The sequence below is a fragment of the Medicago sativa genome, chromosome 4, assembly GCF_051527215.1.
Source record: "Medicago sativa cultivar Bolivia chromosome 4, Bolivia_mono, whole genome shotgun sequence".
Classification (NCBI taxonomy): Eukaryota; Viridiplantae; Streptophyta; class Magnoliopsida; order Fabales; family Fabaceae; genus Medicago; species Medicago sativa.
Genome location: NC_140752.1, coordinates 75,366,116 through 75,381,197, shown reverse-complemented (window position 1 = coordinate 75,381,197; position 15,082 = coordinate 75,366,116). Strand labels below are relative to the sequence as shown.

Below are 15,082 nucleotides of genomic sequence, written 5' to 3'. Positions count from 1 at the left end.
TTGATTGTGTAGTAGAGTTTTGTAAAGGATTCGACAAAAAGTGATCAAAGAGCGAAAATGAGAAAATGACATTGAAACCATTGAAAATCATGCAAACTAGACAACTTTGTGAAAGTGTTATGCTTTTTACATTTTTTGGAGTGTAGTCGGTATGAACATTTTAGTGAGAGAAAATAGAGCAAGAAATTAAGAAATCGGAAGTGCCAGCCTTGGCTCAATACGTGATGTGTCCTAGAAGTTGTTCATCACGTAGATATTAAAGGAATTATGAATTGATCACAGAGTAATGATATTTTGACATCCATTTGATGACAACTTTGTTGACAACCTTGTTTTTCTCACTTCTTATTGGTCAAAAACAATGGAGAGAGAAAAAGGAAGAGAGAGGATAACAACATCATGTGAGTATGAGAGAGAAAGTTGTCCAAAAGTTGTCAAAAAGTGGTTGTCAAAATATCATTTCTCTTGATCACAGCCTCATTGCAATGCACAATGCACATGGACTAACGTACGGGGCACACCGACAATTACCTAAAAACATGGAAACGCACACCCATAAATATAGAATCCTTGGTCATTGTAAAAACATTCTCCGACGAACACGATTTTGGAAGGTTAGAAGTAACAGGAACCATTCGGGAGCCAAGGAATCATCAACCATGGATCCTACGTGTATCTCTTTTCATACTCATTTGTATTTAATTAGTAATCATGAGTAGCTAATTCACGAGGTTAGGTCATATGGAGAAACTTCTCCGTAATCGCTTGATCATGTAACTTTTAAAGGTCCCTTGATTACAAGATTGTTTGGTTTTATTGGGTTATAATTTGTTCTAAATGTTTTTTATGTTCGTAAACTGATTTTGGTCTCGATTACTACCATCCCTAACTTTGGGGCTTGACCTAACTTTAACTGTTCAATCTTGAATAGTTTTATAAATATTTTATTACTACTTTGTGACAATAATTTAACATATTCAAACCTTCAATAGATATGCACTCATCTAAGACGTTAATGGGTCGTAACTAGAGAAAAGGGTTAGTGACCAATAAATTGAACTAACTATTTTGATCAAATATCGTGAAATTAAACTATCCCGACAATTGTAATCATAGGGTTGGTTAACAAGTAATGAAGAGAAGGAGATCTAACATGAACTAATTGTTCTTTTACCTATTTTCTTATAAAAATGGATTCTCAAATCATTTAAAGTGATATGGTATACCTCAGGAAAATAATTTTTGTTGTTCATTTTTAAATTTTTTTGTCAATTTGATTTGACGACAATAAGATAACAATGAGATGATAGACTATTAAAATGCATTTGTTAGAACCCATTTGGGGTTGATCTAGTAGTCGGTTTGGGATGAGTGTGCTTCTATCGAGATCTCAGGTTCGATTTTCTTTGATGCCAATTTCGGTGGACAAGTCCATAGCTTTAAATCCCCCTGCAAGTGGGTGGTGGGATTGGTCCTCTCAGATTAATCGTTCCTTGGATCGGATGCCGAGTTTTAAAAAAAAAATATGCATTTGGTAGAAAAATTAAAATATCCTCTTATTAACAAGTTAAAATAAACACATTTTCAAGAATCTCACAACCTCCTGTTAATTTGTTAAACGAAACACACATTTTAAAAAATAGGAAAAAAATGTTTTAACAAATAAATCGACTAAGAGATTATTTTTAAAAAAAAGTTAAATTAGTCCAACTAAATTGACACCAAAGAAAATCTAACTTAAAAGCTTGAAGAGAAGCACACTCCTTTAGTCCAACTAATTTGACACCAAAGATAATCAAACTTAAAAGCTTGAAGAGAAGCACACTCCTAAATCTCAAGTGAATACCATTATATCCCAAACCAATACAACTAAGATATCTTCATCACAAACTTATCTCTCTCTCAATTCCAAGTTTACAACCTCCAACCAGGAGGAAGACAATTAGTCAAAAACATAATAGCAAAGTCTAGGAACAAAATTTAATCATGAAGCCAAAAGAGAACAAAATACTAGAAAGGAAACAGGATTGAACACCCCTATTTTCTTAATATATATGTAGCATACTAGTATTTGCCAAATGCCTAAAAACATAAACAGACTACATAGGCAGGATCTTGGTTCAAACTATAATAAAGTAGAGAGCATAACAAACTCTGCAACCATACCTTACATTTGATCCATTATCACACGGTACTACATATCCTAATCCTATATGAATTATATGATAAGATACCAACATAACAATAATGAAAGGGACGGTAAATAAAGTGTCCTTATTAATCAAACACAAGAATATGCTGAAGCCAAATTAGTTAATTTTGATCATTTAAAGAAACCTCCAGCAACCTTAGCAAAATCACCACCAAGCCCACCTGATCCTCCCCCTTCAGGCTTAGCAACATCATCACTTTTAGGCTGATCTGCAGGTTTAGAAGCTGGTGGAGTACCAGTAGTAGTGTTCTCAACCTTATGCAGATAATCAGCAGCTTTATCAACATATGATCCTACACCTTTCTGTTCATCCAATTTAGCATACTGACCAACTGCATCTAGAAGATCACCTGCAGCTTCTGCTGTCTTGTCTTTGTCTAAATCTTTCCCAAAACCTGACTGTGCTGCCTCTGCTACCACCTTTGCACTTGCCATTAGCTCACTGGTTGAAATCTTCTTCTCTTCTCCACTTGCTGCCATTGTTTTTTGCTGTTGTTTTTTTGAGTAATGTTGATTTGATTGGTTATGCAAGACTTGAATAGGGTTGTTCAATTATTTATAATCTCAGTGGTGATTTATTTGGAAGTGAAATATCCATGAATATTGTGGTTGAAGATTTTAATGTGGGTCTACCTTATCTATTCAAACATAAATAATGCTACAGTGGGGAATACGTGTCCTTTGTAACACTATTTGTCGGCAAACCGTGTTCCTTTAACTATCACTCATTTCTTAGTTTTTTTGTCAAATAGTCGAGTGACTATATTCACACATATTATGTATGAAGAAGTGGAGAATCCGGAGTTCAAACCCCGACTCCGACATAAATTATCTCTGATAACTACCAACTGAACTACACTTATAAGACCATTTCTTAGTTCATTAATCACGTTAATGACTACAATACAATTGTTTTTCCTTTCTTCTATATATATATATATATATATATATATATATATATATATATATATATATATATATATATATATATATATATATATAAGTTGACATCAAACAAATTATGAAGTTAATTTTTCATTTTAGGCTCAACAACCTCACGCCATAAAATAATATCACATGGAACACACGATGTAGACTCCTATTTAATCAAATTTGCAGTGAGAGTAAACTTAGTAAACCTATTTAATCATATTTTTATAAAAGCAGTAATAAAAAAAATGTGGGACATAACCAACGGCAAAGCTACCACAATTTTTACGAGGGGGCCAAACATACAGAAGAAATAAAATATATTTTAAAAACTAATATATTAAACTTAATAAATAAGTAAAATAAATTCACAATAATTTTTACTTATATTTAATGAAACGCCAACAAAGAAAATAAAAGCTTTCTTAGAAAAACAAAAATAAATTAAAGCTAACAATAGTTATTTATAAAAGTTGAGCTATATGGAGTTTTAAGAAGTCAAATTTATCTCTAATGGACGCTAAACTAAATAGATTATCTATATTATTTTAATATCATCTCTCTTTAAACGAACAAAATTGTTTGGAGTGGACAAATATTATATTAATGTGGTAGCTATGTATTAAACTATATTAAATACTCAAGTGTTTTTTTTCCTTTTGGGGTAGCCAATGCTACCCCATGTCAACACAGCCATTTGCCCCTGGACATAACCTAAATGAATGTTTGAAGAAACTTAATTATTTTTAGGTAATGAATGTTTGAAGAAACTTAATTATTTTTAGGTAATATAAGGTGATAAAAAAACTTCATAATTTTATAAAGAAAAAATATAACTAACTATTTTGAAATAATATAAATATGAAATATAACTAATTATTACAATATTTTCAATTTGTTGAAACGATATTATATTTCGGAAAATTCAAAAACTCAAATGTTCAGAATATCAATTTTGTTCTGAATTTTTTTTTGGCTTAATTACTGATGTGGTCCCTTAAGTTATTTGTTGGTTACATTTTAGTCTCATAAGTTATTAACGTTACAATTTGGTCCCTTTAAGTCATCTTCCGTCAACCAAATAAATCTCCATTGTCAAAACCGTTAACCCAATGTCTAAGGTGGATACACATTGCAAGTTGTCACGTCACCGTTCACATGTGCCTATTTAACGTTTTGGCAAAAGACTGACGGTGAGGATTTATTTGGCTAACAGATACTGATTTAAGGGACCAAATTGTAACGTTAATAACTTATGAAACCAAAATGTAACCAACAAATAACTTAAGGGACCAAATCATTAATTAAGCTTTTTTTTAGTACTTACAGTCTATTTTGAAAAATTTTAAGTAGTAGAAAGAAATTGTTTATAAAAATCTGTGGAAAAAAAAGTAGGTTGTAGAAAAATTGTTGGAGTATAAGACTAGTGTGGGGCATGAAGTAGATTTTTCATAAGGAAAATCAATTCTCTTGAAGACAAATTACTTAACCTGCTGTTAAGCCAAAACCAAACCTAAAATCCAATATGGTCCCATGCTATAACAAAGGAAATAATGTCACGGAACAATAAGGTGTCATACTCAACAAGGTGTCTCAATAAAACTAATCCGTGTGTTCACCGAAAATATATGACAAATTCTATGGTTCTTATTAAGCCACCAAAAAGACCATGACTAAAAATGACTATAACGTCTATGTTTAAACATTAGTTAGTTTTTTTTTAGGGAAATATAAGTTAGTTATGCCATACTACATTATTATCTTCCGAATGTCAATTTTCAAATAACTAACAGAATCACTCCTTGTTCAAAGAAACTTTCTTTGGATACTAATTTGCGCCTTCAATATTATATTCTAGCATATTAGTCTTAAACTTTAATAACGAAAAAAGTATATAGCGACATATTACTGAAAGGTTCAAAGCAGAATTAACTAAAGTGACGTTGCCATCGAAAGAAGATGTCTCCCACTACTGGTTTTCAATTTTTCCCAAGAGGTAAGAGTGAGAATATGTAGGACCCGTTGTACGTCTACTTGTTAGACCAAAATTGGTTGAAGAATATAAATTTTTAAGTTTTGATAATAATAAAGCAAATGAGAACACTTTAGATACTCTAACGTGTGTTTAAGTGGATAGAAAATTCTAAATGAAGTTATGCCTATAGATCAAGTGAAGTGAAGTTTTGTGTCATTGATAAAGATGAGGTTATGTAACAAGATCAAGCTAATCACTCGTTGTAAATATTTGGATTGAGATTAATAAGTCCTTTAGGTTGAGGCAAGAAAATATAGGACTAAGTTGTCTTAGTGTTGTTATAATCAGAATTTGATTATAATGGAAAAGTTTCTTGAAAGTGTAAAGGGATTGAACTTAATTTCGAACTGTGAAATGAACCAGGATAGATATATTGTATTGTCTCTCTTCATTTATCTCTTTACTTCTACATTTGTTTTATATCCAAACGCAAAAAAAAAAAAAAAAAAAAAAACCAACATGATTCAAACCGTATTTCTTGCAACTTTCCCACCTTCAATTCTCTGTGTTAAAACTCCTTCATTTTATTTTTTGGACGGTAAACATTTTTATTAATTTATGCATATTATGTTACATTAACTTTTGACATGTTTACCTGTATTACAATAATATCTCATATGAGTGATAGAACGTTCACGTTGTTATTGTTTTTCATCCAACTTTGTTAAAAGTGCTTACATGACAATTTTGATGCTGATTTGACAAGTCCAAATCATCAAATTTCAATTTTTAATGAAAATTTATTAATACAAAAAATAAATAATAAACAAAATAAACAAAAAAATAAAATAATCAAATGTTAGATTATAGGGTTAAATATGTTTTTGGTCCCTATAAATATACCAACTTTTCGTTTTAGTCCCTCTAAAATTTTCCTTCAACTTTTAGTCCTCAAAAAATTTTCCATCTTCACTTTTGGTCCCTCTTTTAAAGTAAGCTCATATGTAGAATTCATATTTTTGAATAAAATTTTGCAGAAAAATTAATAATATTATAAGAATCACTCCCAAAAGAATTTAGAATTTTTTAACAAAACATGAATTTAATATGAATTTTTATATATTTTATGGTTAAAAATTCATATTAAATTTATGTTTTGTTAAAAAATTCTAATTTTTTTTTGGAAAATATTTTTACAATATTCTACACATTTCTGCACAATTTCATTAAAAAAAATACTAAAATTAACTTAAAAATAGGGACCAAAAGTAGTGATTGAAAATTTTATAGGGACTAAAAGTTGAAGGAAAATTTTAAAGGGACTAAAACGAAAAGTTGGTATATTTATAGGGACCAAAAACATATTTAACCCTAGATTATATATCTTCTTGATCATGATATTCATCTTTTCATCAAGTTAAAAACCCAAAAACTCATAAATTTAAAAATCTAGAATTTTATCCTCTCTGCCATCTCCATATTAACAAGAGAAAACAAAAATTCAAAGTAAGAAACTCATGGTATTTGGTGGTCTTTATGTCTCATCAGATGGAAAACACCCTAATGATATAGGGTTTTTTGCTTGACCCGCGAGGTGAATTATGCCCGTCATCTTGGACAGCGGATGACCCTAGTTTCACTGTGAACTTGAATAGCATCCAATGCAAAATTAATGAACTTGTTTTTATTTTGAGTCAACTAAGTCAATAGTCCTGTAAATATGATTATTTTGTTGTTAGTCTATACAAAAAATAAAACACATTTTTTAGTCAATTTTCTTAGCACTTTTTAAACTTTGTAACAAGTGTGCTTATTTTGTAGAGATTAAAAACAAAAATTCTAAATATTTATATGGATTATTTACTTAATTAAACCTTCTTTTATTTTTTGTTCACCTCAACTAACATGAGAGGGAATTAAATTTCAGGGAGACTACACATTAACAGATTTAGGGATCTGCGTGTGTGATCACTAATTACTCTCAATATGGTATATACACTTTAGTTAATATTGCTTTCTTACGTCCTTGAGTTGATTCTTTCTATAAAATAGAAACCCAGAAATTGGTACTGGTGCTCCCTCCTGCTTTACTTAGCTGCTTTGTTCTTGAATTTCTTGTTGCAGAGGTAAATCAATTTTCATTTTCCACTATCTTTTTCAGTTTTTATAGCAGTGTATTGGGGATTTTGTTTTGAATTTGAAACTCAAATTTAAGCTTTGTAATGTCTAGCTCGACTTCGCATATTTTCATTCCTTTTAAGTTATTATCAACAGTTTTAAACTAGGAAGAAGCCATAAGTAATAACCATAAGCAATGTCTCGTTACGTTGTTCACATTGTTTTGTTAGCAAACAGGACATGAGAACAAATTTCACACTAACGAATAGACAATAAATTGAACAAGAGAAAAGAAACAGGATTCATTGAATAATATATGCAACAGAATTAGGAACAACAACAAACAGGGCACATGATCTTGGTTCAAAGTTCAAACAGTAAAGTTATTAATCAATCAAAATGCTAAAATGAAATCAATGAATTTTCATTTGAAAAATCCTCCAGCAACTTTAGCTAAACCATCACCTAGCCCATGATGTCCACCTCCTCCACCTTCAGACTTATCCGCATCATCACCTTTGTGATGATCCGGTTTAGAAGAAGGTGGAGCAGTGGTGGCCGCATCATGACCTTTAGGATGATAACCATGCAGATAATCAGCAGCCTTATCAACATACTGTCCTAACCCTTTCTGATCATCCAATTTAGCATACTGACCAACTGCATCAAGAAGATCTCCTGCAGCCTCAGCCACCTTCGCCTTATCCATAGGCTTATTATGACCTGCAGATCCTTTCCCTAAACTTGATTGTGCTGCCTCTGCTACAATTTTTGCGCTCGCCATGAGCTCGCTGGTTGAAATCTTCTTCTCTTCGCCGTGGCTGCCTGTGTTTTTGTGAGATTCTGAATCCATAGTTTTGATAAGTTAATTTACAAGAGGTAGGTAAGGTTATGCAAGAGAAATATCTATGAAAGTTGTGGTTGAAGATAATGTGGGTCACGTTATCAATTAAGTGGGGAATACGTGTGTCCGTTGAAACTTGAAACACCGTTTGCGTCAAACCTTAACTATCGCTCCTTCTTATCCATTCTATCCCAGAATAAGTGCCTAGGGGCTATTCAATTTTTTTTGGGGTTTGGGATACTATTCCTCCTATTTTTACATGGTCACAAGACCAAATCAATAGTGTTTGAACACACACATAAAAAGATGGTCCTTAAAATATTTAATCATTTTTTTTATCAATTTCCTCTGTATTATTAAAAAATATTTCTTTATGTATGTGTGACCAAACAATTTTTATTTGGTCATGTGACCATATTAGAATTTCTCTTGTGTTGGATGATTTTGGTAACTTTGTCTCTATCTCTCTTTTAACCAATGATTATTTCTTATCAAAATAATTTATTTTAATCATTCAATTATCACTCTTTTTCATCTAAAATATATTAATGTCATCAAAGTTACCCAACACAAAGTGACTAGTATACTCCTCTATATTATACCGTATTGCTCCTAACAATTAAGATAGGTTCGTGGAGACGTTTTATTTCAATTTTTAATTTTAATGTGGTATTAATATTATATTTTAATAATTTATGATAATAGTTAATACATTTAACAATTTTTTTTAATGAAATATACTTTATTAGTTAATGATAATGGTAGGGGGGTAACTCATCTTATGTGGCTTAAAAGTTCTATGATAAAGATTAATCATTTTTACAGCTAAACAACATGGGATATTTTGTAACAATAAATGATAACTAATTTTTTTTGATGAAAGTGTCACCATGAATATAACACAGTTGCTAGACATTGCATTAGTAAGCGGAGAGGATTAAGGTTCAAACCATGGATTTTATATTTATCCACCTTAAAGGTTTTTATGGTTATTCACACATTTCAAGATAATTAATTTGCAACCCCTAATTTTTTTTTTTGTTTCAAATGCAACCCCTAAAATTTAATGAGGAAAATAAATAAGTGAGGGAAATGTTAACATGTATCTTAATGATATATGTTTAAGAATTCAGAAATTTTGTTTTGGAAATTATTCAATTTATTTTTCAGAAAGTTGAAAATTAATGTTTATCCATAAATACTTTCTATTTGAATAATCTTTAACATGTGTCCTAAGAGAATATGTTGTCGTTATTTAAAAAGATGTGCGACATCATCCGATCACTATTATAATTAAAAATTCACTTTTTATATTCATTGAATAACTGTTGTATCTAGTAAATAAAATCTAAAAAGTGATTATTATTATTTTTCTCTTTTGATATTGACCACAGGGTGTACTTTAGTATTCTAGACCTAACAACCATATCATAAAAGAACTATGTGTCAACTAAACTTTCCTTAACAAGATGTCACGAGAATTATCAGTAGAGATTGAAATTTTGTGCCTTAACCCTCAAACTCTTAAGGAAATGAGACTCTAGTAAACAAAAGTTTGATCAGAAATAAGTAAAGTTTGGTCAAGAATTATTTCTATAAAAATTGAACTCAGATTCTTTTAAACGATTCGTTGTAGAGGGAGCTCATTAATCACTTAAGTTCTATCACTTGATTAACAATAGAGATAGAACTCGATAACGAGAAATATGTGGAGATGATTTTTTTTTTTAATTTATAAAAAACTAATATTTTCAATATTATATTAATGAAAATTTGGACTTAATAATAAAATTGGCTAAATTGCATTTTTTTGTCCCTTAACTATTTATGTAGTATCACTTTAGTCCCTTAATTAAAATTCGATTTATTTTGGTCCCTCAACTTCTCTCTATTACACATTTTGGTCCTTTCCGTTAGTTTTAATTCAAAAACGTTAGGTTTTCTTCATTTTCTTATGGAATTTTTCTGGAATTCTTGTTGTTGAAGGTTGACGGAGATGATATGAAGATGAAAAAAAGGAGAAGAAGATGAAGAAAACCTAACGTTTTTGAATTAAAACTAACGAAAATGACGAAAATGTGTAACAGAGAGAAGTTAAGGGGTCAAAATAAATCAAATTTTAATTAAGGGGCCAAAACGATACTACCTAAATAGTTAAGGGACAAAAAATGCAATTTAGCCTAATAAAATTTTGAGTTACTTTTTTGCAGAGGAACTTTGTATAATATTCTAAATAAGTATGTAAAAAAATATTTTAAAAATTTAACAGTTTAAGCACAATTAAGCAAATTTTAATTTTACAAGGACTAAAAGTATGTGTTCGTCCCTGTTAAATTAAAATTTGTATAATTATACTTAAACTTTAATATTTTTAAATGATTTTTAACAGACATGTTAAAAACATTATAATAATCTCTTTTATAAATAATTAGAATTTTTTAACATGTAATAAATTAAATATAGTTTTTTTAAACGTCAAAAATTCAAGATAAAACTAACGAAAATTTGGACCTAAAAATAAAATTTTGAGCCAACTTTTTGCGGCGGAAAGTTTTATAATGTTTTAAACAAGTATGTAAAAAATCATTAAAAAATTTAAAATTTTAAGCATAATTAAACAAATTTTAATTTAACAGGGACTAAAAACATTAACTGAAAATTTTGTAGGAACTAAAAAATGTGATTTGTTTTTATAAGGATTAAAAACAAAACTGCAGATATTTATAGGGATCAAAAACTTAATTAACCCATATATTTATTATTTTATCTGGCCTTTAAAAAATATCGAGTGTCTCTTCTTTCTTTTCTTTTCTAGTTCTCATCCATGAAGAGATGAAGTTATTGTAAAATTATCAAATCTAACATTTTGCCATCAGAAACTTATCTCTACCTCTCTCAGCTCCAACATATCAAACTAGGAAGCCCTTGGCCATTAGTTAGTCACAACCATAACTCCATAAGCAATCAGCAATGTCTGATGAAGATGTTCATGTTGCCATGTTCCCAAGTGCTGGAATGGGTCATCTCACACCATTTCTAAGACTAGCAGCATTGTTTCTCAACAACCATTGCAAAGTCACTCTCATCACTCCTCTTCCTACTGTCTCTCATGCTGAATCACAACTCCTTGATCACTTTCACTCTTCTTTCCCTCAAGTCAACTTCATCCCATTTCATCTTCAACCTTCTTCTCCTGATTCTGTCGTTGACCCTTTTTTCCATAGAGTTCAAACCCTTCGTGACTCCACCCACCTTCTTCCTCCTTTGATCTCTTCACTTTCACCACCCATCACTATTTTCATCTCTGATATCTTCCTTCTTTCACCTCTCATTTCAATCACTCAACAACTTTCTCTGCCTAACTACACCTTGTTCACTTCTTCAGCTTCCATGTTCTCCTTCTTCTCTCACTTCCCTACTCTTTCTCAATCAATATCTGACCCTGCTGCTGAGATTTCTGAGGTTCCAGTTCCAGGTATTCCATTTTCATCTTTACCATGTTCATCTATCCCACCGATTCTTTTCAAGCCTACCATATTCAGAAATCTTATAATGGAAGATAGTCCTAACCTAACAAAACTACAAGGTGTTTTTCTCAACACCTTTGAAGCACTTGAATCTCATTCACTACAAGCTCTTAATAATGGAGAAGTTGTCAAAGGAATGCCTCCTGTTTATGCTGTTGGTCCATTTGTTCCTCTTGAGTTCGAGAAAGAAAGTCAAAAGGAAACATCATCAGAATCACCACCATTGACCAAGTGGCTTGATGAACAACCTATTGGATCTGTGGTTTATGTTTGCTTTGGAAGCAGAACTGCATTGGGAAGGGAACAAATGAGAGAGATTGGTGACGGGTTGATGAGAAGTGGATACAATTTTTTGTGGGTTGTTAAGGATAAGATTGTTGACAAAGAAGATAAAGAAGTTGGGTTAGACGAGGTTTTAGGAGTTGAGTTGATAGAGAGAATGAAGGAAAAGGGGTTGGTAGTTAAGGAATGGGTGGATCAAAGTGAGATTCTTAGTCACAAAAGTGTAGGAGGATTTGTGAGTCATTGTGGATGGAACTCAATTATGGAGGCAGCTTTGAATGGTGTGCCAATATTGGCTTGGCCACAACATGGTGATCAGAGGATAAATGCAGGGTTGGTTGAGATTAGTGGATGGGGGGTTTGGAAGAAGAGTTGGGGTTGGGGTGGTGAACGTGTTGTGAAAGGAGAAGAAATTGGAGATGCTATAAAAGAGATGATGGAGAATGAATTGTTTAAAGTTAAAGCAATAGAGCTTAAAGATGGGGGATTGAAGGCTATTAGCATTGGTGGAGATTGTGAGGTTACTATTCAGAAGCTTATTCAAAAGTGGAAAAACAATGTCAACAATGTTTGAGGTTGTTCTCTTTTAGTATCTAGGATTCTAGGAAATATATGTTTCTTATGGAATTATTGGCTTAATAATTGAAATAATAATGATGTTGCATGTTTTTCTCGTTCTTTCTTCCCACATATGGAGCTCAACCAATTAGCAAGTCAAACATAGTTATTTCTCAAAATAGCTAGTAATCTATGCATATTTAGTTAAAGATGGATAAACAGTTGAAGTGTTCTTTCTAGTTTATCTTGCTTGTAAGTTGAAGCCATGTTTTTTATTCAAGATTATGTGATTCTCAAAACTTTTGAGAAAGAACTAATCAATGTCGCTGTGGCAAAAGTTGAAGTCATGTGTGATCAAATTACTTTATTACACTAGGAGTCTTGGCTATTTGTTTTTGAAGGAGTGGAGAAGCACTATGTCTATGATTGAAAGGGCATTAATGTTCCTTCATCAACAATTGAATACCTCTGTCTACCAACCGGGACTACTCTTTCTCTAATTCAAGCCTGAAAATATCACATAAATTTCAACAAGATCCCAAAGAGAAATGATATTTTGACAACCATTTTTTGACAATTTTGGACAACTTTCTCTCTCATACTCACATGATGTTGTTATCATCTCTCTTCCTTTTTCTCTCTCCATTGTTTTTGACCAATAAGAAGTGAGAAAAACAAGGTTGTCAACAAAGTTGTCATCAAATGGATGTCAAAATATCATTACTCGATCCCAAAATCTAAGTATCCTCCTATTCCTCCACTCTATACTTTTGCCGACACAACATTCACCAAACTGCGGTGATAGAATTGGAGTCTACCTCATGGATGTGATTCGTGTGAAAGGAAGGTACTACTTGCCTTTTTGAGTTAGAATCTTCTTCATTTATGAGTATTTTCAAATAAAAATTTGAAAAAAGTTACTATACAATAAAAAAAATATTGGTGGAATCCACTTAACTGTAGAATCCGTTATTATTTTTTGTGTCTAAATAATTAAAATTAGTGAAAAACACAGGTAACAAATAGATAAGCACGAGTATACACACCAGTGAAAAGGAGTTTAACTCTCTCATTGACACAAAAAAAAAAACTCCCTCATTTACGAGTTTTGTATATGTGTGACAATCGATGTTTGATGAAAAATGGATAGCTCAGGTTACATTAACCTCATTATCAACCAAAAAGTGGCGCCATATAAGAGTAACACAATAGGGTGCCGGCAAAACAAAATTCTTCGATATTTTAAAGTATGATCGAGTACTTGTATCTTATAGATAAAATTACTTTAAAATTTAAATTTTTTTAAAATAATTAAAATTAGATCCGACTTTATTATATGTCCCCCGACTCTTTTCCTCAACTCTTCTTTTAGGATGTGTTTGTTTCAAGTTTACCAAATTTATTTTTAGGAATAACATTCTTTGGAATATAAAGATGGGAATTTTATTCCAAGGTATTTAGAAAAAATATGTTTGGTTAACTTTATAATATTTCAAGGAACCTTAAAAATAGGGATTATAATAGGTTATTCCACATAATTTTATTACCATCTTCATGGGAACTTTATTCCCACCCTTTTCTTTGGGAAAACTTTTCTATTCCAGGAACATTCTATACCCGGGAATAAAACTTAGTAAACTTGGAACAAACATACACATATGTATTTTTATGATTTTATTCCCAGGAATCTACAAATATAACTTGAAACAAACACACATTTCTTAAAATTCGCAAACTATCAGCAAACATGTCCTTCATTTTTCACCCCAAAAAAATGTCCACTTAAAAAAAGGTAATGCTAACTGGTGCCCCAGGCACTAGTTAAGGAAATTAAAAGAGGAAATTTTAAGTCAAAAGATGGAATATTTAATGCATTGATTACACAACTTTGAATGCAAATATTACTTTTTTGGGTCATTATTTAAGCATTTAATACAAATATTACCATATTTGACTTTTTAACCAGTGCCGAGCACCGGTTAGCATGACCCTTAAAAAAATCAGAATATTTTCTTTTTTGAGATTTTCCCAGAACTATTATTTTAGATTTGCCTACTGTATTAATGCTAGAAATTACAAAGTAACCTAACAAATTTTCATATGTGAAATTCTTACTTGAATATAGAAAAGGCAAACAATTAACCCTTAAGCTTGAGTACAACTAGAAAATTGATGGGAACAATGATTGAAGATTCAAAATCCAAAATAATAAATATAGAAATACAATCCAAATTATTTGCAAAAATTCAAACGAAGAGAAATGAAGAAAGGGACTCCATTGTTTAGGAACCTAAATAGAAGGATCTTCCCCTTCCCTTCAAGACACCACCCAGCCTCCCATTTCCCCCCAAATAAAATTTTGTATTCTTGATCCCAAATAATGTAATTTTTTTTTGAAGGAGTAATTTTTTTTTTTTTTGTTAATTAACTATTATAGGAATTCCTACTATAATTTTTCAAATAATTACATCAACTATTAGAGAGCAAGTCGTTAAGCGTGGAAGGTTTAGGATTTATTGGACAAGTTACGCAAGTTTAATGCTTTCTTCTTTACTGTTCCTATTTCCGTCATTCATGTTGTTTCTTGATCGGAGACCATTCTCACAAAGTTTTACTTCATATGTTAAGATCACGTA

General features: G+C 31.1%; 2 protein-coding genes and 1 pseudogene across 3 annotated transcripts; 1 reads left to right on the top strand and 2 right to left on the bottom strand.

The window, feature by feature from the left end:
* Positions 1–2,011: 2,011 nt before the first annotated feature.
* On the bottom strand, positions 2,012–2,739 carry LOC146931909 (nodulin-related protein 1-like). The gene has a single exon (XM_085703487.1). It carries the CDS (start codon positions 2,690–2,692, stop codon positions 2,324–2,326), a length of 369 nt encoding a protein of 122 aa, XP_085559613.1. The 5' UTR covers positions 2,693–2,739; the 3' UTR covers positions 2,012–2,323.
* Positions 2,740–7,512: 4,773 nt separating this feature from the next.
* Positions 7,513–8,419, bottom strand: LOC146931908 (uncharacterized). Its single transcript, XM_085703486.1, has one exon. The coding sequence runs from the start codon at positions 8,086–8,088 to the stop codon at positions 7,660–7,662; it is 429 nt and encodes a 142-aa protein (XP_085559612.1). The 5' UTR covers positions 8,089–8,419; the 3' UTR covers positions 7,513–7,659.
* A 2,415-nt stretch (positions 8,420–10,834) lies between these two features.
* Positions 10,835–12,682, top strand: LOC146931907 (UDP-glycosyltransferase 708D1 pseudogene; annotated as a pseudogene). The gene has a single exon (XR_015006880.1). The product of XR_015006880.1 is annotated as a UDP-glycosyltransferase 708D1 pseudogene (transcript).
* The last annotated feature ends 2,400 nt before the right edge of the window (positions 12,683–15,082 follow it).